The sequence below is a fragment of the Podarcis bocagei genome, assembly GCF_964188305.1.
Source record: "Podarcis bocagei genome assembly, chromosome: 6".
In the NCBI taxonomy this organism is placed as follows: domain Eukaryota; kingdom Metazoa; phylum Chordata; class Lepidosauria; order Squamata; family Lacertidae; genus Podarcis; species Podarcis bocagei.
In genome coordinates this window covers 22,588,275-22,612,019 of record NC_138130.1, presented here as the reverse complement: position 1 = coordinate 22,612,019, position 23,745 = coordinate 22,588,275, and the positions used below count along the sequence as shown (strand labels likewise).

Sequence of the window (23,745 nt, the reverse complement as noted above, 5' to 3'; positions counted from 1 at the left end):
GCGGTGGACCATTTGCTTTTACACCCAAAAGTCCCCAGGTTCAAATCTCCAAACCCATCCACCTACAACTCTGGGAAGGATATAAGAGATAATCTGAGTACTGAAGTATGTTCAGGGTCCCAGCCACAACACTATTTTAATCCTAAAATTGTAGAATTGAAAAGGTACCCCCTAGGGTCATCTAGTCCAACTCCCTGCAATCTTGCTTACTCATTAATCATTACTACTAAAGACAGTGAGGTTTTCTTCTTAATGTCCCACAGAGGAACTTACGGTCTTCAAACAAAAACATCCTGAAGGTCCCAGGCCACAGAGAGGTTAGGCTGGCCTCAACCAGAGCCAGGGCTTTTTTGGCTGTGGCTCCGATCTGGTGGAATGCTCTGTCACAAGAGACTAGGGCCCTGCAGGACTTGACATCTTTCCGCAGGGCCTGCAAGACAGAGCTGTTCCACCAGGCACAGCCTGACTCCCTCCTTTGGCAAACTTCACAGAACTTTAGCCTAATGGTTGCCATCAATTTGAGTTGAATTAATTTCAATGAAATGATTTTAGAATGTTGTATTATTTTATTGTTGTTAGCCGCCCTGAGCCCGGCTTCGGCTGGGGAGGGCGGGATATAAATTTTATTATTATTATTATTATTATTATTATTATTATTATTATTATTATTATTTATTTATTTATTAATGAGCATGTTTAAGCTTCTGGCTTTAAATAGGTCTGCCCTTAAAACACTTTGAACTTGCTCCTCTTTATTTAGATGATGCTTAGAGAAGCAAAGGTCTGTCAACGCCTCCAGCTCAAATGCTCTTAAAAGCGGACTCTTGACTGCATTAAAGATAGCCTGGATGGAGGCTAGAGAGGAAGGTGTGAATAAATTAGCACTTGTGGCTCCACCCACTTTTACTTTCCCGCCCACCACTGCCCTGTGGTCTCTGGAAGGCTGCCTACAAAGGAACGTGGCCGTGGGTTGGAGAAGGTTCCCTGCCCTGGCGTCATAGTTGGGCTCTTGCGTGGGTTGTCTGGCCAAGTAGCAAGGCAAGGTGACATGCTTCAGGCCAGGCCATCAGAGTGGGGATAGATGAAGGCAGTAACTGGTGCATGAATGGCCTAGCGAGTCTGTTTAAAAGTGTTGGTCCTAGCAAAGGTGTGCTTGGGCTCTGACTGCGGTAGCAAAATGCCTCGGACTGGCCCTGAACTCTTGGCCTGGTTCTATCTGGCATTGGAGGGGAGGGCCATATGTAGCTCTGGTGGTGGTGATCTGTCTCGGGAGGCAATGGAGGAGTGCGCCTTTGCGGGTGGAATCAGGCTGTTGGATGGTAGAGACCGACATGGGAGAGACATGTTTTGTCGCAGCTGGGGCAGATGAAGGTGTCCAGTTGTGCTGCTGCAGATGCACCATGGCCTGCCTTCTCCTCACTCCTCCCAGTGGTCTTTCCTCCTCTGGTCACTGCTATGGATGCTCGACCTGACTGCCAGTCTCCAGGCACTGCAGTCGTCTGCAAAGGATTTCCACATGGCAGGGTTGATGTTGCCAGTCTTTCTCACGTTCAGTGTTCAAAATTAGCCAGATGCGTTTTGCACCTGGCTTTCGACCACTTGCAACCAGGTGTAGATGCCTGGGTACCAGGATGGTGCCTGACATATTCACCACCTGGGGATCTGGACTGTGTTCACACACCAATACTCCATCCTGTAGAATTCTATCTGTTATATTTTATCTGCATAATCAGAATGAAGTTCTGGTACCAAATTGCTTTTTCTGTGCAGCCTGAGCAGGAGCAATCACCATTAAGAAAGAGGTTGGAATAGGCCAATATATATGTGGACTGTCCCTGGATCGTTACTTTTCTCCTTTAACTTCTCAAAGATCTTAACCTAGCTTATGGGCATAGACAGGATTCATGTTGGGGGGTGGGGCAGAACCAAGCAATGTGTCTGGTTATTTATTTTTATATACCATATTTTTTGCTCTATAAGACTCACTATTTCTCTCCTAAAAAGTAAGGGGAAATGTGTGTGCGTCTTATGGAGCGAATGCAGGCTGTGCAGCTATCCCAGAAGCCAGGAACAGCAAGAGGGATCGCTGCTTTCGCTGCGCAGTGATCCCTCTTGCTGTTCTGGCTTCTGGGATTCAGAATATTTTTTTCTTTTCTTCCTCCAAAAACTAGGTGCGTCTTATGGTCTGGTGCGTCTTATAGAGCGAAAAATACAGTACTTGATTTGGAGGAAGACAGCTGCCCATGACCTAGCTCAAGGTTGTCCTCTGAACTAGCCAGATGTTTAACCGTGAATCAATCACAGTCAGTCCATTGTTTGAAATGCTCCTCAGTTTCAGCTCTGTTAAATCTGGTAGCAGGGCTGGGATGGGGTTCTGCCCCAGGCTGAAGGTACTGCCTGTGAGCACATACTACTGGACTAGATTCAGGATGGGAAACACCTGGCACTCCAGATGTTGCTGGCCTGTAACGCACATCGTCCCTGACCCACTGGCCATGTTGGGGGCTGATGGGAGCTGGGGCACCACAATATCTGCAGGCCACAGGTTCCCTACTCCCAGCCGAGGTGGATCAAGGATCTGATAGTAGTCAGGCAGTCTCATGTGTTATGCTTCTGGATCTTTAATCTCTCTTTCCACAAAATGTTTCTGAGTACATACACAAGGTCACACACTGCTACCATGGATTAATCAATATCGAGCAATTACCACCCTTAGTTCTCTACTCCCAATTGTTTATGCATTTCGGAATCTGCCCTTGCCAATAAACTTTAATGGAAAAGTAGACCAAAGAACTGTTTCCCACAAGGTTTGGGAGGTACTGCAGTCTGGCTATCTGAAGGGGCTTAAGTGGTATGAAAGTTGGGAAAAAGCTACTGAGCCCTGGTTTTCAGAAAGCTAGGAAAAAGAGCCTACCAACCATTGGAACTTTTGAGATTCAGCTGCTCTTTACTTTTGCAGGAATTGTGAAAGCAAAGCAGGAGATGCTGAGGGAAACCTGATGGTTTGACTTAACGGGCAGAATAGTTATCTTTAAAGGCTTATTTTAAAAACCTTTTCCCATGTACATTATTAGAGAGCGAATTGCTAGCCATGTACGGATCATGCAATGACTCAAACTGCTCAATGTGTGTCTGTTGCGGCAGAATGGTGAAAACGTGCTGCTTCCAGGTCTGATGAGAGGCAAATATGGGGCAGTTCCTGCTCAGTGTTCAAAATTAGCCAGGCACCAGATGCATTTTGAACCTGGCTATTGGCCACTTGAGACCAAGTGAAGATGTCTGGGTGCCAGGATAGCACCTGATACCTCCATCTTCTGGAGGTGCATACCTGGGTATCATTGGATCTGGACTGTTTTCACACACTAATATACTATCCTTTGGAATTCTATCAGTTATATTCTATCTGCACGATTGGAATGAATTTCTGGAACCAAAATGCTTTTTCTGTGCAGCCTGAGCAGGAACAGTGAAAACCTTATAGTTAGTAGTTGTAGCTTGTCTTCACTTACCCCACCCCACTGCCCTGCTCACAGATGTGAATAATATTCTTACGTTATGAATGATCCTTTTCACCATTAAGAAAGATTGGTAGGAATAAGCCAATATCTTTGTGGACTGTGCCTGGATAATGTGACTTTTCTGTAAGTTCTCAAAGTTCTTAACCTAGCTCAAGGTAGTCCTCTGAATGTTTAACTGAGAATCAATCACAGTCAGTCCATCATTTGAAAAATAAGACTTTAGAACTGTCTTGCCCCCAAAATGGCAACTATTCCATTTTGGTGACTGTAACCTTGGTTTAAAGAGCCATTTGGTGCCTAACTTACATATCTGAGCTTCTAACACTGTTCCTGACTCAAAAGCACTGTCTTGGGCAACGCTAATTCTGCTCTAGCTCCCTTGTGATGCATCTCCTGTAAAGCAACATTTGTGACGCACCCATCATCGGGAAGGATCTGAGGCAAAGGGGTTTGGTTGCAGGCTTCTGAAGGGGTTAGCTAATCCATATTAAGTGGATTTGAGTTTGCACGCTTGGTCTTAATTGCATGGATGGTGAATCAAATCCATTAGTGGTGATCATTACAGAAGCAAGTGGTGGTTTATTTTGGATTAATCCAACAGGCAACGGGCCTTCAGATTTAAATGACTTAAATTGGGAAGAATTATGGAGGGCAGAAACCTAGTGGATTCCTCTACCTTCAACAGTTGCAGTGTGGAACTTCCATAAATATGGCCTCCCTCTCTGAATTCCCCTCTTTGCAACTTTTAAAGAGATTGCATGAGTCCACTTGGGCTGGAGTTGGGAAATGGCTTACCATGGATTCAAAGGAATCTATGAAGGAAATTGCAAAATGTTGCAGCGTGGACTGCTCCTCTTCAGGGTTCCAGCGAGCCATTCCTTTCCCCAGGATACTCCATTCCATTCTGCAGTCCCCTAGCATCCTGTTTTCTGTCCTCCCTGCTGCAACAAACCCTCAGCATTCTGTGACCCACTGAGCATGCTCAATTATCATTTGGTTTCTCCCCACCCCCTGGCTGCTTTCCCCCCATAACTTTTAAACTACTGCTGCAAACCTTGGAATTCCCCCAAACCTGCTGATGCCTCCCTCTTATATGTGGATGGGGCCGTTTTGGTTGCATACATACACCCTGAGAGCTCAGATCACTATTACTATGTACTTAGGTTGTGGTTTCCTTCTGATAAGTGCTGCTGTGGCCAAATGTATTGATGTTTTCCACTGGAGTGACTGGATGCAAAGGAAGACAGAGCTCTTGTACTTTTCATACACTGCAGTCCTATACAGTACACACACGTCTAGTGGCGGTTCCCTCACTGCAAGAAGTGAAGTCCCAGGGAAGCAGGCAGAGGGTCTTCTCATTAGTGACGCCCACCCTGTGGAACGCCCTCCCATCCAATGTCAAGGAGATAAATAACTATACAACTTTTAGAAGGCAGCGCTATGTAGAGAAGTTCTTAATGTTTAATGTTTTCTTATGCTCTATATTGGAAGCTGCCCACATTGGCTGGGGCAAACCAGTCAGATGGGTGGGGTACAAATAATAAACTCACTCCCAGATAAGGGAGTGTAGAATGAGGTGGAGAACCTGTGACCCTCCCAGATGTTGTTGGGACTCCAACTAATTCTTCTCATCCCTACCTAGCATGGGATGATGGGAACTGTAGTTCCACATCATCTGGAGGGCCACAGGTTCCCTACCCCTGGTGTATAGGATTGCTGCCACTGTTGTACAGAAGAAGGACTTTTTGGAGGGATGGGTTTTCTCTTTTGTATGACAAACTCTACCTCCCCCTTCTATACAGTCGTACCTCGGTTGTCGAATGGCATCCGTTCCGATAATGTTTGACAACCAAGATGCTGCTTCTGATTGGCTGCAGGAGCTTTCTGCCCTCAATCAGAAGACACGTCGGATGTTTGGCTTCCAAAGAACATTTGCAAACCGGAACACTCACTTCCGGGTTTGTGGCATTCAGGAGCCAAAACATTAGAGTCACGAGGCATTTGGGATCCAAGGTACAATTGTAAAGGGTATGAGAACTCTGCCCCCCCTTTTTTTGCCGTTCCTCATTCCCCTTCGCCTGGAAATCTTACAGTAAAAAATTAATCAGACTTGGGTTTCTGCACCAATTTCATTGGTTGTTGTTTTTAATGGATCCGTTCCCCGCACAAGTCGATCTCTGTTTTCAGCCGAGTCTTAATGAGTACAATGGGGAAAGGGCTCTGATCTTTCCAATATATGGTCCATGACAAGGAAGAAAAATATATGGCAATGTTCAAGGGCAGGTAAACAGTGTTTTGTCGAAGTGTGAACGGTTGCATTTTTCTTCCTCCCAGTTATATTATCCGCCTTCAAATCGCTCCTGGAGCCTCTCTAGGGGGAAGCTTCATTTAGCAGATCATTTTTTCTGAATGGCTGTGGCAAGACTAACAATGTTCTGGGCTTGCTTCAGTAATGGCATGTCTATCATGCTGCCGCGGAAAGTGAAGGCACCCTGGAAAAAGAAAAAAAGAGAAACAGAAAGAAAATACCAAATGCCAGACCATCAGCATCTTAAAAGGGACCTTGGGAAAGGAAAATTGCAGGCTTGGGTTAGCTTTTCATACATTGCCGCAAGACAAGAATCATTAGATCCCACATGAATCAAACCGCGTTGTCTTCTGCTGGCTTTAGAAAAAAGCCAAGAGGCACTGACAATAATAAAAGGGAAATGTACGAAAAACAAACAAAAGATTTGAGCGTGTGAAAGACCAAAACAAAAAACCACTGTGCGTAGAAAAAGACATATATTTACCTCCGAGCCAGAGTCAGAAATGACCCACAGGATGAAATACATTGGCTTTTGGGATGGGGTGGTGAAACTGGCGGTTGGAGGACCCATATGATTGATCGTGTCCCTTTCTTGAAGAGGGGGAAGCAAAGAGTACACTGTTGGCCTGGATCCCTGGGTCAGGGAGCTCTCCCTTCATACTCCCCAGGAAAAACTGAGCTGAGATGGGTGAACGAGAAAAGTACCGTAAATTTCGCTCCAAAACACGCACTTTTTTGCTCCGAGAAAGTAAGGGAAAATGCCTGTGCGTGTTAAGGAGCGAATGCACGGATCAGAGCCATGGCTGCCGTCAGTCAGGCAAAGCGGGAGCCACTTACACGCTCTACGAGGCTCTCACTTTGCTTTCTTTAAAGCGACTGGAGCCAGGAAGGAGGGAGGGAAGGAGAGCCATAGCAGCAAAGCCGGCAGCAGCCGCTTACACGGGAGGAGGGAGAGACGCTAGCAAAGGTCTGCGCGCTCTCTAAACAGAGCAATGAGGCTGCAGAGAGACGGCAGGAAAGATAAAATTTAAGCAACCAGCAGCAAAATAAAACCAACCTCGAGCTCTGAGCCACGCAGTGAAAACCAGGAAGTAAAAAAAAGGGCTGGGGAGGGCATGAGGGAGAGGGGAAAACTTAGCAAATCCCCCGCGTCTCAGCTGATCTCAGCTGATCGGCTGGGATGGAGCAGCTTGTTTTCAGGCAGGATAGATTTGAGCAATGTCTGGGTCCTAGTGCCCCTACCGCTTTTTTGTGCTCCATTCTATGGCGAATCCCCTGGATTCCAAGTCCTCCTCACTTGCTCAAATCTATTCCGCCTCAAAACAAGGAGCGGAAGGAAAAGGCTGCAAACTGTTAAATGGAAAAAAAACCCGAGGCACAGGGCAAATACCTTAAGTATACCTTTAAAGCAACAGTGCTCTTTCCCTCCCTCCTCCCCGCGGAAAAGCTCCTTGTCCCTTGAGTTCTTTTCCTTCCCTCCCCACTTAAAACGTGGTTACAAAGCACGGATCCACATGGATCCTCAGGATTTTTGCATTGGGCTACCCCAAACTCACTGTCAGATCACATGTCTGTGGCCACAGCATGAACCATAAAAATCATACATCCACTGTTTCATTTAGAATATTTTTTCCTCGTTTTCCTCCTCTAAAAACTACATGCGTGTTATGGTCAGATGCGTGTTATAGAGCGAAAAATACGGTAGCTTGCAATTATTACAGATGATGTCTAGCCCACGCCAGCGTTAAGGTGTCCTGGCAATTCCCTCCCTTCCTGCGACAAAAGCACCTGTCTTTACCAATTGGGAAAGTGACTTTTAATAATATACTACTGCTACCCACAGGGAGCATTTTCTCCAGCAACAGAACTTTGAACTAGTTAGAAGGCTGGTGAAGCTGTGTTGCCATGCAAAAATCTGCCACGGGATTGAAACCGGCAGGAATAAGGGGACTTGGTACTCTGTTCCAAGGCGCAGTGTTGTTGCTGCCAATTTGCGATTTTCAAACTGGTTTGCTGGTTACCTGTTGTATCAACATTACTGATTACCTGCAACTCAGCAATTACAGGGCAGGTGTGGGGAATGTGTTGCTCTTGAGGTGTTACTGGACTACAACTCCCATCATCCTTGGCCATTGGCCATGTTGGCTGGGGCTGTCCAACAACATCTGAAGAGTCTTGGGTTCCCTGTTTCTGTTTTAGAAGGGTGTTTGGGGGCTTGTCTAATATTTATGAACCTGGTGAAATTTCTAGATTGGTATACAGTGAATCTTTCCCTGCCCAATATGTTGCCATTGTACATACCTAGCCTTGCGAATGGCTAAATTTAGATTGTGGGCTCCCAAATGAGTTCAAGTATACGAAACTCTGGTTGGATTTAAGTCTGCTTCTTTCTATAAATAGCTATGAGTGTGGTTCATTGATAATGCTGATCTCTCTCTCAATGTAAGAGAAAACGTTTTGCCACAGTTGGAAAAGGAAATAAGCCATGTCTTGTGAATCATAGAATTGTAGAGTTGGAAGGGACTACAAGGATCATCTAATCCAGTGATGGCCAAACTTGGCCCTCCAGCCATTTTGGGACTACAACTCCCATCATCCCTAGCTAACAGGACCAGTGGTCAGGGATGATGGGAATTATAGTCCCAAAACGGCTGGAGGGCCAAGTTTGGCCATCACTGGATTAGTTTGGCCATCACTGATCTAATCCAACCCAACCCCCTGCAATACCCTACTGTTTTGAAAAGGCGTAGAGCTAAGGCACATCAGTGGCATAGCATGGATTTCCAAACTTCTTAGGAAAGCCAAATGGCTAATGCAGATGGGTAACCTACAATTTCCTAAAATGGGTGCACAATAAAAAATAAAAATTATGAAAAACAGTACAACTGAAAGTAATTTACTTCATCCAAATGACTATTTAATGCAAGACGTTTTGAGGTTTATTTTATTTTTTCCCAAGTGCACATTTTTTGTAGCTCACAATTATCATTTAGTACGCAATAATCATTTATTACTGCTATATTAAGACATAAATCATAGAACTGTAGAGTTGGAAAGGGACCATGAAGATCATCGTATCTATCCCTTCTTTCCTTCCCTCTCTCTTACTGGATTTTTATCATTATTTAACATTCTTGTTTGAATACAAAGAAATACAAATAAATCCTTAAGTCTAGCTGGATAACTACAACAAAAAGTTAGCCTGAAACAAAATATTATAAAATAGCTTTTTAGTTGCACACACCTTCAGAACAATGCACAGATCTACAGATAGGCAGAACAATCATTTTCATTATTATTATTTATCTCTGCCTTTCTAAGCATTGCACGTTCAAGGCGGCTAAACCTTCACTGCATACTTGCCCTCATAAGTACAACTGGAAATTTTGCTGTAAATCCTCACTTCAGTAGCTGAGACTGTTTTGTTTTTCTTTTTTGTGGGGTAGTAGTGGGGAATGTTGCAAGAATTCACATGCAATGTAACAGTGAAAACTTGATCCCAGTAGTATCTGCCGTTTTAGAAAGCACCAATTTAAGCAAACTGCACTCCTGGAACCATATTACTAAAATAATAGGTTGGAAACCTAAAGGAGGAAACTGTAGTGTAGAAAACGTCAAGGAAATCAAATGAGGGTTAAAGCGCATACATGTTCGGTTTTCTGGTGGGTTTAGATAAGTTTGCTGGGGGGGGCGGAAATCACTAAAAATCCTAATAAGAAAGTAGGAAATATATTTTCCTAGCATTGATCTGCAGCATTGAGAAGGTTGAGTCAATAATGTTTTAAGTTTTGTTTCCTGCAGCAAACTCAATTAAATTTATTTACAGTGCAATCCTATGACTATCTACTCAGAAGTAAGTCCTATTAAATATAATAAGAATCATATAATTGTAGAGTTGGAAGGGACCACGAGGGTCATCTAGTCTAACTCTGCAATGCAGGAATCTTTTGGCCCAACGTGAGGCTCAAACCCAGAACCCTGAGATTAAGAGTTTCATGCTGTACGGATTTAGCTATATATTTTAATGTTGCAAACCGCTTTTGAGACCTACATTTTGAAAAGTGGGATAGAAATTTGTAAGTACAGTGGTACCTCTGGTTGCGGATGGGATCCGTTCCGGAGGTTCGGTCGGATCCAGAGGTTTCAGCAACCTGAGGACCGCTTCTGTTCATGCGCAGACCGCTTCTGCATATGCCTGCGGGGTGAACCCCGGTAAAATACTTATGGGTTTGCCATGTGTGCATCCCAAAGTTTACATATACAGAGGGTTATGTGAACAGAGGTATGACTGTAAACTAAGTGGCAGTGACATTGTCCGCTTGGGCCTTTTGGGCACTTTCCTTGGTAGATTCCACCAAAATTGAAATGCTACCATTTGAGATAAAAGACTGGGATCATGGGTTGCTGCTGTTGGGTTCTAAGCACAAATGTATTTAATCGTAACTGCAGGCTGCCCAAAGGGTTCTATTCAGATACCGCCGATCATGGCTGAACCAAGACTACATTTGGGACACATTGAATGGGGAAAAGGTTCCTACAAAAAGCCAGATTTTGATAAAGGGATCAGTATTGTACAAAATCAAAAAGATTTTTTATTTTTACATTGGCATAAGAGGAGTAACAATGGTGATACAGATTTCAGGGCAAAAAGGTTAGCATGGAGAAGGGAATTAGGTGGAAATAATGCTTCTAGGAACTGAACTCAGGGAGTTTCTACAAATTCCGTAAGAGAAATTAGCAAAATATATGGATTGTAAAAGGTAAAGGTAAAGGTACCCCTGCCCGTACGGGCCAGTCTTGCCAGACTCTAGGGTTGTGCGCTCATCTCACTCTATAGGCCGGGAGCCAGCGCTGTCTGCAGACACTTCCGGGTCACGTGGCCAGCGTGACAAGCTGCATCTGGCGAGCCAGCGCAGCACACGGAACGCCGTTTACCTTCCCGCTGGTAAGCGGTCCCTATTTATCTACTTGCACCCGGGGGTGCTTTCGAACTGCTAGGTTGGCAGGCGCTGGGACCGAACGACGGGAGCGCACCCCGCCGCGGGGATTTGAACCGCCGACCATGCGATCGGCAAGTCCTAGGCGCTGAGGTTTTACCCACAGCGCCACCCGCGTCCCACATGGATTGTAATTTGTGTTTATTAGGGATCTTCTATAAGTGATTAAACTGCTTCTAGGAACTCCACCCTGAACTTCGGTTTAAAAGAAATTGATCTATGAATGACTCAAGGTTTTGAAGGTTGAGATTCTAAACATTATTGCTTATTTACATAATCCTACCTTAAAGCCAACTGGCTTTAGGTGGGGGAACTGGTCCTTCAGTCGTTATTGGGCATCAGCTCCAGCCAGCATGGCCAATGGCCCAGGGACAAGGGAGGCCACCCAGAGGGGTTCAGCGCCCCCATCCCTAATCCAGGCCAGAGACCCAATGAAAGCATATGGGGCATGCTCTTTCTGAAGAGGTGCCAGTATAGGCAGTGCACAGAATCTGAACATCATTATTAGTTTCTCATAACTGGATTGTTTTTATTCACATGTGTGCACCTAAATTATGAATGTAACGGGTAGGAAGTTAGCAGTTGAGAAGAAGAGTTTGGATTTGCTATCCCGCTTTATCACTACCCGAAGGAGTCTCAAAGCGGCTAACATTTTCCTTTCCCTTCCTCCCCCACAACAAACGCTCTGTGAGGTGAGTGAGGCTGAGAGACTTCAAAGAAGTGTGACTAGCCCAAGGTCACCCAGCAGCTGCATGTGGAGGAGCAGGGAATCGAACCCGGTTCACCAGATTACGAGTCTATCGCTCTTAACCACTACGCCACAAATTCGAGCTCAGTGCAGATCGCCAATGGTTTTGTTCTAACCCTGTCCTGCAGTAACACTGCCTCTCATGTATACTTCTGGATCTCAGCTACTGTTTTATTTTGTAAACCTCATTGAGATGGTTTTTATCTTCTCATGGTGGTATAAATATATAGGAAATAGGTATACATCTTAAGGATCCCAGTCCCCAAAATTTAAACTATTGGCAGTGTTATTCCAGGGGGGCTGAGATAGGGACGGGGTTCAAGGAAATAAGGCTAAAGTAGTGACAGGCAGGACAAATGTCTTTGTAAGCCATTCTGAGTCTCCTCTAGCTTCAGAGTCATCTTCCAAACCACAAAACCGAATGTGAACAAAACGTTGCAATTTTCGGCCGATAAAGCTTTGTGGCAGGCGCGGGCGCTTAATTCTAGTGAAACCCATGCCAAATACAGTGAAATGAAAAAAACAACGCAGGATTGCTGCCACTTAAATTAGCTGAAATGATATTTAGGCTGTATTGCTTTCCTTTGAGTGCTCTCAGTATGCCCCGAAGAAGGCCATCTGGCCAGAACATTAGTTCTTTTGTTACACCCTCCATTGGAGGAAGAAAGAAAGAAGGCAGCTGAGCACCATTGTACCTGTGAGCACTGGGGGGAAAAACACACCAGATATTTAAGGTTTGGAAGGTATGCTTTTCCAGCGCTCTTGCTGCAAGCCAAATCTATATCCTATCATGCTCAGCAGCTCAGCCTGCCACCATGAGCAGAGTGTGAAATACACATTTCCACCCCCACACCCTTGATATTTCTCCAGTTCTACAGGGATCCAGGTTTGGAGGCAAGGGAGGGATAGAGGGAAACAATATCGGGGTAAATACATTTTTCATGGTTCCCCCATATTTAGACTCAGTGAGTTTGCATGCAGAAGGTCTTGGGTTCAATTGCTATTAAAATGGCCAGATAGCCAGGGCTATGAAATGCTGAGAACTTGGAGGACTGTTGCCAGCAATGCTGGCATAGATGGATCAATGGGTTCACTGGCATAAAGCAGTTTCACATGGTAATCTTTGCTACCTGAGGCCAGTTAACCCATTACCCTACTGTACAGAATAGGGCACCAAGCAGATTATGGTTTCAGTTCCCTGGAGGGTGTTTCTCTTTGTTGATCAGTGTTTATCAGAAAGTAGTGGCTGGTCCATTATGAGATAAGGAGAGCAGTGGCCATCCTGGGATTTAAGAGTAGATACCCTGGTACCCTGGGAATGGTTTTAGCTTAGAAACAAGGTTTTCCAAATACAATGAAAACCATGTATTTTGGATTCAGCCATCCAGGTACGATGGAAGTGGTTGTTGGTTTCAAGCAAAGGCTGTATTGTGGCTTGTTCAGTCTCACCACCACCACACCAGTTTCCTCCATTCTTCTGTGAGCCTCTGAAGCCTAGTATTTTCCCCTCTCTGCCCTATTCCATCTTACATGGAACTGGCTACTGCAGCCAGTTTCATACAATATGCTAAGCCAAACGAACCTTGACTTTGATAGACCGCATTGGAGAGAAGCTTGCAAACACTTTGCTCCTATAAAAATGTAAATGGACCCCTGACCATTAGGTCCAGTTGTGACTGACTCTGGGGTTGCGGCACTCATCTCGCTTTATTGGCCGAGGGAGCCGGCGTACAGCTTCCGGGTCATGTGGCCAGCATGACTAAGCCGCTTCTGGCGAACCAGAGCAGCGCACCGAAACGCCGTTTAGCTTCCCGCCGGAGCGGTACCTATTTATCTACTTGCACTTTGAGGTGCTTTTGAACTGCTAGGTTGGCAGGAGCAGGGACCGAACAATGGGAGCTCACCCCGTCGCGGGGATTCAAACCGACGACCTTCTGATCGGCAAGTCCTAGGCTCTGTGGTTTAACCCACAGCGCCACCCGCGTCCCTTTGCTCCTACCTGGTCCTTTTTGCTGTCCTGAGCTAAGCCAAGGTTTGGCTCACTGTATCATCTGAACTGGGACTCAGGGTTAAGCTCTCTCCACACCAACCACAAGTCCTTTGGGAGCCTGTATGAATGAATATACAGTAGTTGCTGGACCACATGCTTTTTCCAGGAAATACGGGTGTGAAACATCTTTCACTGTGGATGTGTTTGTGTAAGAACTACTTTCTCATCTTCTGTCAAGAAGAGGTAATGTGGATGTATATAGAACATGCTGAAGAAGGCAGAGGGTATGATAAACTGACCAGTCAGGGTATGACTCCACAAGTGATAATAGGATCCAGTATTCAATTGTCTCTACTAGCTTTAACAGAAAGCAATAGTGGGGCTGGCTTTCCATGTACCCCCAGAAGTATTGCACAACCCTCTAACTAGCAGCTGATAAAGTGATTATCCTTTATATATCTTCCCACACCACAGTGACTCTCGTATGTATTATTTTATTTGTGAAAATGTAGAACCAACTCCATCCGTAAGGATCAGAGTGGTTCATAATTATTATTTCCCTTGTTTATAATTTTCATAGCTCGCCAGTGTGGCAATTATTTCCATTTTACAGATGGGAAACTAAAATTATGAGATTGCTTGTTGCCCATTGCTACCCAGTTTCTCTGTGGCTGTGTTGCCCCAAGGCTGTGTGCACCCCAAACAAAAAGCAAGTTTTTGAGCTAAAATAGATGGATTCTGTAACCAACATATATTATACAGATTAAGTTCATTTACTGCATCTGCATTATTTTGCATAATGTATTCTGTTGTTTTTACTCAGTTGCATAATTTAGTTTGAGAACTTTAATCTTGGGGAAGGACAAGGATCTGTGTGGAGCACTGAAACCTCACTTAGTGATCACACAAAATCTTACTTGGCCAGGTATTCAAGAACTTGCCCCATATCTCCTGGTGTCCTGCTCACTGTAGGAGCAAATGTGTGTTACTTGACTGACATGGTACCATTTGTCATATAGTTACCTACATTTTTCCATTGTAGGTTTTTATTATACTGGAGGTACTTTGGTTTAAGTGAGCAGAATCCACTTGTCAATGGCAGTTACACCACTTGCTTCTAGACTTTTTCTGTCACTACGTATTTTCCAACTTTCACTTTAGATTGTTAAAGAGTCTTAGGATCCTGGTCTGCATTCATATAAGACTTCCTTCCTCGGAATAATGGCCCTGATCCATCCCTAGCCAGGTGTAAATAAGTTTCTAGTATATTATGCAGCAGCAGGTAAGGGAGTACAAATTCAGATTAACATCAGAATGCTCATCCTCTCTTTGCAAACAGCTTTGATAAATTTAATGAAATAAAAATAAATAAATAAATAAATGTGACAGTTCTTCCGATTTATGTCTAGGGCTCCCAAAATATAAACTTGTTTCTGCATGAAAACCTTAGCTGGACTAGGCAAATGATAACTTTTGGTCAACCCGAGCGCATTGCTATTCTCTGTTGAAAATGAGTGACAATTGATTCAAAAATAGATTTTAAAATTTTATTTCAAAAGGTAATGGGTGTGAGTCTGTGTAGTTATAAAGGCTATTAAAGATGAAAACAGAATAGAACATGTATAAATAACACAATATTTTATTTTTTTTAAAAAAGCATAATTGCATATTCTTTGCTAATAAAAAAATTATTCTTGCACTTCTGTTGTGCATTGCTATCATAGTGAAAGACAGTACTAATTATTACAAATAAAATTCTTTAAAATGCTTAGTAATATTACCTCTGAATATATTTATCACTGTATTGCTTACAGCTTAACAGAATTTATACTGTGACGTTTTTATGAGCTTTAAAAAAACAAAGGAAAAGGGAGAACTAAACAAAATTAGTACTATAATACAGGTGAAATATAGTGTTTGTTTATTGATCTCTGTCAATATGGGGGGAAGCTATGTGAATATGGGATATAATGAAATATATGAGATATAAATGAAACACAGACATAAGTGATACATTAGTGTATAAACATTTCAATATTTTGTTAAAAGTAACTGACTGGTTTGGCTGAATTATGGGTTGAATTTTTCCAACATTCAAAGAAACAAAAAAAAAATTTTTTTTATCCCATTTACAGCAAATCTGAAGTTGCTACCTGAACATAATGTAAGTCTTCTTCTGTTACTGTAATAGCCATTTATTTTTTACTCAATTTCTTTCTGATCTCCATTTGGTGACTGAAAGATTTGGTGTAGTAAAAAGTACTAAGAGGCAGGAGGGTAGCTTGGATTCTTTCAACAACGGCTGCTCTGTACTTTCCAAACTCTGATAAATTGTGTTACCCGATTGCTGTGTGTTAATATAAACTATTGTTGACTGAGGGCATCGAACTTTGTTCACTAAGAACTTCCAATTAACAACAAACTGTGATCCCAGAGGCTCAAGACTAGCAATTTATCTGTGAGCAAACTAGTCACTCTAATCCTTTGCATTTCAGGTTTTCTTTTCCAGGCTTTCAGTTTTGATTAATAACACACAGACACACCATGGAAAGCTTAACAGTGTCAAGCCAGAATAGTGTTTTAGCTCTGCTGAAATGAAAGATTTGGTTTCGTGAAAGGAACAGGAAGGAATAAGGTGCAGACTGCAGAATTGCTGGCAGTGTGGTATCTATGCATTGGTTTTCTTGTAAGGAAAAGAGAGTATAGCAATACATAACTAGAACCTTTCAGGACAAGGAGGCTCAAATCATGATGAAAACTTTAATGCCTTCTTTGGACATGCCACACATGTCTCCTGTTGTGAGAAGTAGTTCTTTCGGGAAATTAAGCAATCATACATAACCAGATTTCTTCTTAAGTGTCAGGTTTTTCAATATAGCAATACACACACTGATAAGATGTTTTAAGGAAATGTTGAACAAACAGCATCCTGTATCTCCTCACTGGGTGAGAACAGTTCTTTGCTGAAGTCAATGGCAGAGCTCTCACTCGCTTTGATGAGGTCAAAATTTAATCCTACAGTGAATGGTCAGTGTCATATTTATAAATACTGGGAGTTAAAGGTGGGGTGGCAAAGAACTTGCGTATTTCCACAAATTGCATTCAATTGTCAGCAGGCTTAAACAGGGTTGTGTGCATTGCAAAAGTGTTTCTGAACTACCCTAACTGCGTGCCACATTCCTCAATTGATTCTAAGATCGTTGCAAATCAGTTGCTGCATCTAAGAAGCAATTAGGGTGGTGAGTATAAAAGTCTTTGGAAGAACTTAGAAGAAACTTGCATTGTTTGTCCTATGTCAGGTGTATAGTGGTATAAAATGATAGCCCAGCAGGGCTTTTCATATGGAAAATGTTTATGGCTCCCCAGTGCAAAAGCAGTAAATATAAATATTTTGCCCCCTTGATCACTCCCCACATTGTCTTTCTGTGTAGTCTTCATAAGTCCCTGGAAAATGTTAGCTGCCATATGTACACCCTATTGGCACTGTACACACACAGATGGGTATAGAGAGATGGCTGCTAACAGGTGTACAGAGAAAATGCAAAAAATAAAATTAAAAAGCTGTTAGCATATATATTTTTAAAAAACGTTTCACTCATTAGAGGCTTTAAACATATGAAATAAGGTGATCAAAACGAAAGATATGCAAATTGATATTTCTATAAACCTTAATATAGCATCTGGGTTTGACATTGGAGTTATAGTTATGTGATAAACTATGGCTTAAGACAGAAGGGAAGCTTCCTTATGGGTATGTGGCAATCAGTTTATTCTAAGGAGTAGGTTTGATGATAAAATGAAAATATGGTGGATTTCTGAAACAAAGTCATATTGCGGGAATGGGTCATTTGGCACGCACTAGCAGGATAGAAACATGTGAAACTATCGCCATATATTTTCGCAATGCAATCTAGTGGGATTTGTAAGGGTTAGGAATAAGTGCATATGCATATACACACACAAATATCTCTTGTGCGCGTTCAGATTTGCTAAAGATGTTTCCTTGGCAATTAAATATTGTGTAAATTGCACAGAAAGAATCACACGTTCTCTGCTGCACTTCTGGACACTGAAACTTCACTGGCTTGATAACCATTTCAGATTTTGGCTCTTGCTAGAAGAATCACATTTAATTGCAACTTTCCCCTGCCCCTCCCCCCCCAAAGTGGCAAACTACATTATAGCAAATAACCTTTAAGATAATTAGCCGACAATGCTGCAACGAGCATAAAATTTTCCTTCAGGCGACCCCTAATTTAAGTGTTACTGGCACAAAGTGAAGACAGATTGTGCTTCACCACCGCAATGTTTACATAGCAGAAACCCACAGAGCAGGAAACAGGAGACTCAATGATGCACTAAATTAGGAACAATCATATTCGAGAGGTAATTTGCTTTCTTTTCTATCCAAAAAACCCCTCCAGTCCAAAAATAAGTTCTGAAAAATAATAATTCCAAATTTCCACCTGTACTTTGCAATCAGCTGATGTCCAATTCTGTAAGGAGTCTCATAGCATGGAAAACTTGACTCACAAATGAGCTTTACACCCAGAAGTTTCCCAAAGTGTAAAAAACAATAATTGGTCTCTACTATTTAGGAGTTGGGTGTGAAGAAGACAAAGAAAACCCAAACATGATTATTTCTTGAAGTTCGTTGGAAATGAAAGCTGTCTGAGGAATTAATAAATAATACAGCGGCACAGAATTAGTGGGGTTTTTTTCTTCCTTTTTTTCTTCATAAAAGATCTTAGTCAGATATAACAGTATTATTTGAGTTTGTTAAACTAACTAGATCCCTGGGTGCACTATCTATATTGTTTATTTACTTAAAATCATTTATAAACCGCTTAATATTTTTAAAAAGTATCTCTTAAGTGGTATACAAGATAAAAACAAAAAACAAAACCACTGAAACAAAATGCAACACAGTAAGACTTTTATACTGAACAGTAGTATAAAAAGCATTGGAAACAAATGAAAACAAGAACCCAGCTAATTCCAACAAATCTTATGCATCAGGGAAATCATGGAGAAAAAGGCATGTTCTTAGAATGCACCTGAATTTAAGATCTATCATTTAAAGGACAAAAGACCAAAAGCAAAACTCAGGGCACATGACTGAAACTGCCATTTAAAATGAACAAGTCATAGGTTTTGATATAAAGCTGCTTTCTCTCAACAAAATGCAAGTTACTTATTTTTTTGAGTAAATATACGCTAGTGTATATTCTATATAATACATGTTATGCTATGTAATGTTCCCTTTATGATAACTTGAAAACACTTTTAAATTTTCTTCCATTTGTAACATTATATATAAAGGAAACATAGTATGAAAAAAGGGGTTTACCTTCCCTATGCGCTGATGCTCTTCAAATGCTGTGATAAGTTCTTCTGCCCACATAATTTTTTCAGGGCTTGGTGAGAACTGTTCCTGGACAACGGCAACTTGATTAGGGTGAATCACCTGCTTACCTACAAAGAAGATTAATAACCCCAGAGTTAAGCATTTACTAACAGATGCTCCAGCAAAATGTTCCAATCACTTGAGGCTTTCAAATACTGCACCGACTCTCATTTTTCGATGGTTCTTTTTAAAAAAACCACACACACCATTCATTGTTAAATTATGCTTCTCCTTACCCTAAATGAGCTAAAAATAGACATAACAACTCTGTTTTTTTTTAAAATAGATGTGACTAGCATTTCAGGGTTTTTCCTCTCCCTGCCAGCTATTCAAACATAGTATAAAAGATATAGCCAGACTTTAGAAGATCCTTATTCCTGTTAAAAAGGGAAATGATGGAAATAAGATCTATCACCAAAGCATAAAGCTTTTATGCAGTTTGCACGTTTTTCTATTTACAAATAATTATTCTCTAACAGTGCAATCTTAATACATGACTAAGTTCCATTATTCCCAGTGGGGCATATTCCCAGGTTCATGTTTATAGGATTGCAGCCTAAATTGTCCTCGTGTTAGGATTAACGTTTTAGCAACATACTGCACCAACTTATTATTTATTAAATTTATAGATTGCCCCATCTGCAAGTCAAATTCGCCTTTACAAATATGGGCTATAATCCACCAAAAAGTTCTCCTTCATAAGCCCCATTGAAATGAATGGAAGGTGCTCAAGAATTTGGCTATCATCAGTGAGTGAAATCCAACTTTGTTGTCCACCAGTGAAATTGACATTGGTGATGGAACAGATTCCTTGTGAAACCTCTGCCCTTGCCTAAAATCTAATGGATCCTCTAGAACAGGTCTGGGCGAACAAGGTGGTGAGATCAAATGGAAGTCTTTTTGTATGAAGTTGCATGTCACCCAGTGGGGTTTGCACAGAGGAAGTTTCCCTGTGGGCTTGTGTCTTTTAAAATGTGACCCCCATTCCAGTCCCATCCTACTGGCTCAGAAAAGTTAAATAAAATTAAATCAAAAGGAATCCACATTTATTTGAATTTTTCATTTGACAATTTTATTAGTTTCTGTAAGATATTCTGTGCTCTCCTCACCATGTGTTTATCTTTTAAACTGAGTAATAAGTACTGTGCTACTGTAATGCTTTTCTTGTGGAAGTGAGGCTAAAAAGAAGAAACAAAAATCTTTTAGAACTACATTAAACCGGTCTATGCTGCGCTGAAGTTTAAGAAAGCCTTAATAGACAATACCCAAGTAATACGATTTGATGTTCAATGAGAATAATATATATTTCTTTAATAAACAGAATTCCTGTAGATCCTTACAACATTTTTATTCTTCTAACAGTGAATAATTGTAGAGGGGAAATCATACAGTAACTTTAAAAAAAATGCTACACCTCTTCATGTGAAAGGGACTTGGCTTCAAAAAAAAAATCAAAATAAGAAAAATAGCAACAAAATCAGAACTCAGGTTGAGTTTTCTTTTCTGCATACATGTTTGCCTATTATGAGTATCCTAATATTTTATTTGGTTACATTAAAATGGATTCTTACATCCACACCTGAATCTTTTTCAAGAGACTCTTAGGAAGGTTTTGCAAAGGACTGTCAATAGATTTGCCCTCATTAAAAATATAACGACATGGCTCATTATATTGAGCGTTAAACTCAACTCTTATTTTTGGGCGCAAACAATATTTCAGAAATTTCCAGTTGCCATAAATGAGTTGTGTGTGTTTTGCAGAAGTACTTTACATTCATGTGCAAGTCCCAAAACTGTTTTGAAATGTGCTCATTTTCAGCTGGTACAAAACCAGGGAAGCAATTAGCAAAAAGTCATAATCTGTTAATTCATTTAAAAATTTTGCAGCTCAGGGAGAGGCACATTTAAGCAACACAAAATTAGAAGCTCAAATGAAAACCTGGAAATTACTATAAATAAGAAAGTAAAGAAAAAGAATTGCAAGAATGTGTGCCTTCATTTCTACGATTTGTTGTTCAATGAATTTTGATGTTTTCCAGTTTTATTCTTGCTAATAAATATAAAACTGAAATCAATTCTATGCAACTAAGGTACTTTTGGTAGCTGCAGCACATAGTTTAGAAAGTTATACCACAAGATGCTTCATCATATTTCATTTTAAATTACATTTTCACTTTCAACGTGATATTGAGATTCTCTCATAAGTTTCACATCTTTAAAAATCCTAATTTACAAAAAGGAATTATATTGAATAAATTAGTGTAATTCAATAATCTGTTCTATCTGCAGAAAGAAGTGTCATTTTCTAAAATTGAGAGAAATTTCAAATTATACCACTATGGTGAATATACCATAGTTTTTATTCTGCTTTACTTGTAATAGACAAAATGTAAATTTAGAAACTGAATTTCGTATAAGTAGTTCATTACAAAATATAGAAAATATACATTTAAAGACAAAGTGAGAAAGAAGTCCTGAAATACTGGTCAATTAGTTTTTAAAAAAGGTATTTTGCAGTGATGATATATAATGTGAGGGCTTTAACCTGTTTAAATGTGTGACCTCAATAAAAAAACAAACAAACACCATTTGATTTATGGCCTCGGTTGCCTTTTGTTACACCTTGTATACCCAAACAAGTGTATAATGGACCTTAGTGTCATGGAGAAACAAGGGAAATATTATAAACCAAACAGTTGTTATTGACAAGTTAGAGAGAGATTGCAGAGTTGGAAGGCATTAAAATTTATGGCCATGAAATCCTTTTTGCAGTAGCATTTGATATATCATGCTTTAAATCAATACCTGTCAAGTCTTTTATGTAATTCTATGATGGTGTCATTTTTTGTCTTCTACAAAAGATTGTAAAAAAAAAGGGGGGGGGGGAACCCTATAGTGTTTCATATTTATATCTAGCTTCCCAGCATGTTGCAATGGAGTAGCTATAATGACTAAGTCAGCTGTTAAAGTGTCATTCCAGGGTTTACATTTTTTATGTATGTAAACATGATTACAGCCTATAAGACATTTATACAGAGAGCATCCCGAAATAAAACTTGTGGGTTACGCAGACTCGTAAGTGGTAAACTGCCAGGAAACAAGACCCTTTAAAAACAACAACTGCTCTTCAAAATGATGGCTGAAAACATGGGTGCAATCCTATGGCAAGATCTGCTGGGGTGAGTAGCTTAGGATGCAGCGGACCTCTGGCTCAGCTGGGCGAGGATGCTGGAGTAACAAGCTTATCCCAGCTCAGTTGAAGCTTGGCTAAGACTGCTGTGGGACCCCTGACCATTAGGTCCAGTTGTGGCCGACTCTGGGGTTGCGGTGCTCATCTCGCTTTATTGGCCGAGGGAGCCGGCGTACAGCATGACTAAGCCACTTCTGGCGAACCAGAGCAGCGCACGGAAACACTGTTTACCTTCCCGACGGAGCAGTACCTATTTATCTACTTGCACCTTGACGTGCTTTTGAACTGCTAGGTGGGCAGGAGCAGGAACTGAGCAACGGGAGCTCACCCCGTCGTGGGGATTCGAACCGCCAACCTTCTGATCGGCACGTCCTAGGCTCTTTGGTTTAACCCACAGCGCCACCCGTGTCCCTCAAGACTGCTGTAAGTCCCCCCAAAAGGAGTGTTTCAGGGGTGTCCACTGGTTGGATCCTAAGGCAGAGCTGTAGCTATGGGGGGGGGCTAGCCAAGTGTTTTTGCCCTGGGTTAAGCCTCCAGAGGGGTGTCAATGAGGCTCCCAGCCTGTGTGTGTGTGTGTGTGTGTGTGTGTGTGTGTGTGTGTGTGTGTACACAAATGTGCAGGGGTGTGTGTGCCAAACTGGGTCTTTGAAATAAAGTCTAGTTTTGCCCCTGCCTAAGGCTGTTCAGCTTGGTCACATGGCTTGGTATATAGCACTACTTTAAAGGCTTGTTTTTCCCCTGTGAGGCTTAGGCAGACCTGCAGCAGCCCCCCTGCTGAACAGGTTTTGGATCTGGTGTAAATTTATGCTGGCTTAATTTAGACCGGCCTGCTTTAGGCCAGCTTCTCGTGCATAGGATTGCTCCATATACAAGAAACATAATCGTTTAGGGGATGCCAAATGAAACTTCATGGTCATGTTTGATGAAGTCTACCATAGTCCTATTGTAAATATTTTACTAAGGTACTTCTCACTTTTGAGAAGTGATCCCTTTTGAACGGTTGATGTGTGGACTAAACATTGTGAGAGATTGACTTTAGGCACTGTTGAATGTTTTGCTTGTAACGTTTGGAAAACACATTTCTATATCCTTTTGCGTGAAAACCTGGGAGACAAATTCATATATTTCTTCAATTAGGTGTTGGAGCCATAATTCTGTGGCTTTCCCCAATGCTAATGTGGTTGTAGGGCCAATAATTAAGTTCTTTCCTATACAAATATAATCGTCATCCACACATTACCGGAGGGCATGGGAAGCAGTGAGCACTCTGGCAACAACTCTAAACCTGTCTGGATATAACATTGACTAATACAGCTAACTAACATTTAACTTAATCCTAGAGTCAGAGAGGAACTAACTCTACATAGGATTAAAGCCATTTTTAAAAGCTATGAACATAACCAAACAAGAGAGAGGAGGTAGAGGAGGCTTATGTTAAAGAGTTCTCCTTTGTGAGTATATTTTAAATTTTGATTTAGGGATGGCTGGTTTGCTAATTATCCTGAACTGCTAGAGGTAAGATAACTCTTGTGGGGGGGGGGGGTTCAAATGGCTAATCTGATTATTACATTACAGTGGACCCTCGGG

The 23,745-nt window shown here is 41.6% G+C and overlaps 1 protein-coding gene and 1 long non-coding RNA gene across 5 annotated transcripts in view; one reads left to right on the top strand and one right to left on the bottom strand.

Moving 5' to 3' along the window:
- Positions 1–23,745, top strand: part of LOC308589449 — a 33,379-nt gene that overhangs the window by 1,618 nt on the left and 8,016 nt on the right. The window contains exon 2 of one of the 2 annotated variants that reach the window (XR_014009261.1): positions 761–867. The exons of the other annotated variant lie outside the window; for it this stretch is intronic. This is a non-coding gene — a long non-coding RNA (uncharacterized lncRNA). The remainder of the gene's footprint in view (positions 1–760; positions 868–23,745) is intronic. 2 annotated transcript variants of the gene reach the window in all.
- The window catches only part of CLYBL (citramalyl-CoA lyase), a 199,266-nt gene continuing 181,154 nt past the window's right edge, over positions 5,634–23,745 (bottom strand). For all 3 annotated transcript variants that reach the window (XM_081198579.1, XM_081198580.1, XM_081198578.1), the window contains exons 7-8: positions 18,912–19,036; positions 5,634–6,010 (exon numbers count right to left, since the gene is read on the bottom strand). In XM_081198579.1, coding sequence (XP_081054705.1) covers positions 5,915–6,010; positions 18,912–19,036 — 221 coding nt within the window. In that variant the 3' untranslated portion in view covers positions 5,634–5,914. The remainder of the gene's footprint in view (positions 6,011–18,911; positions 19,037–23,745) is intronic.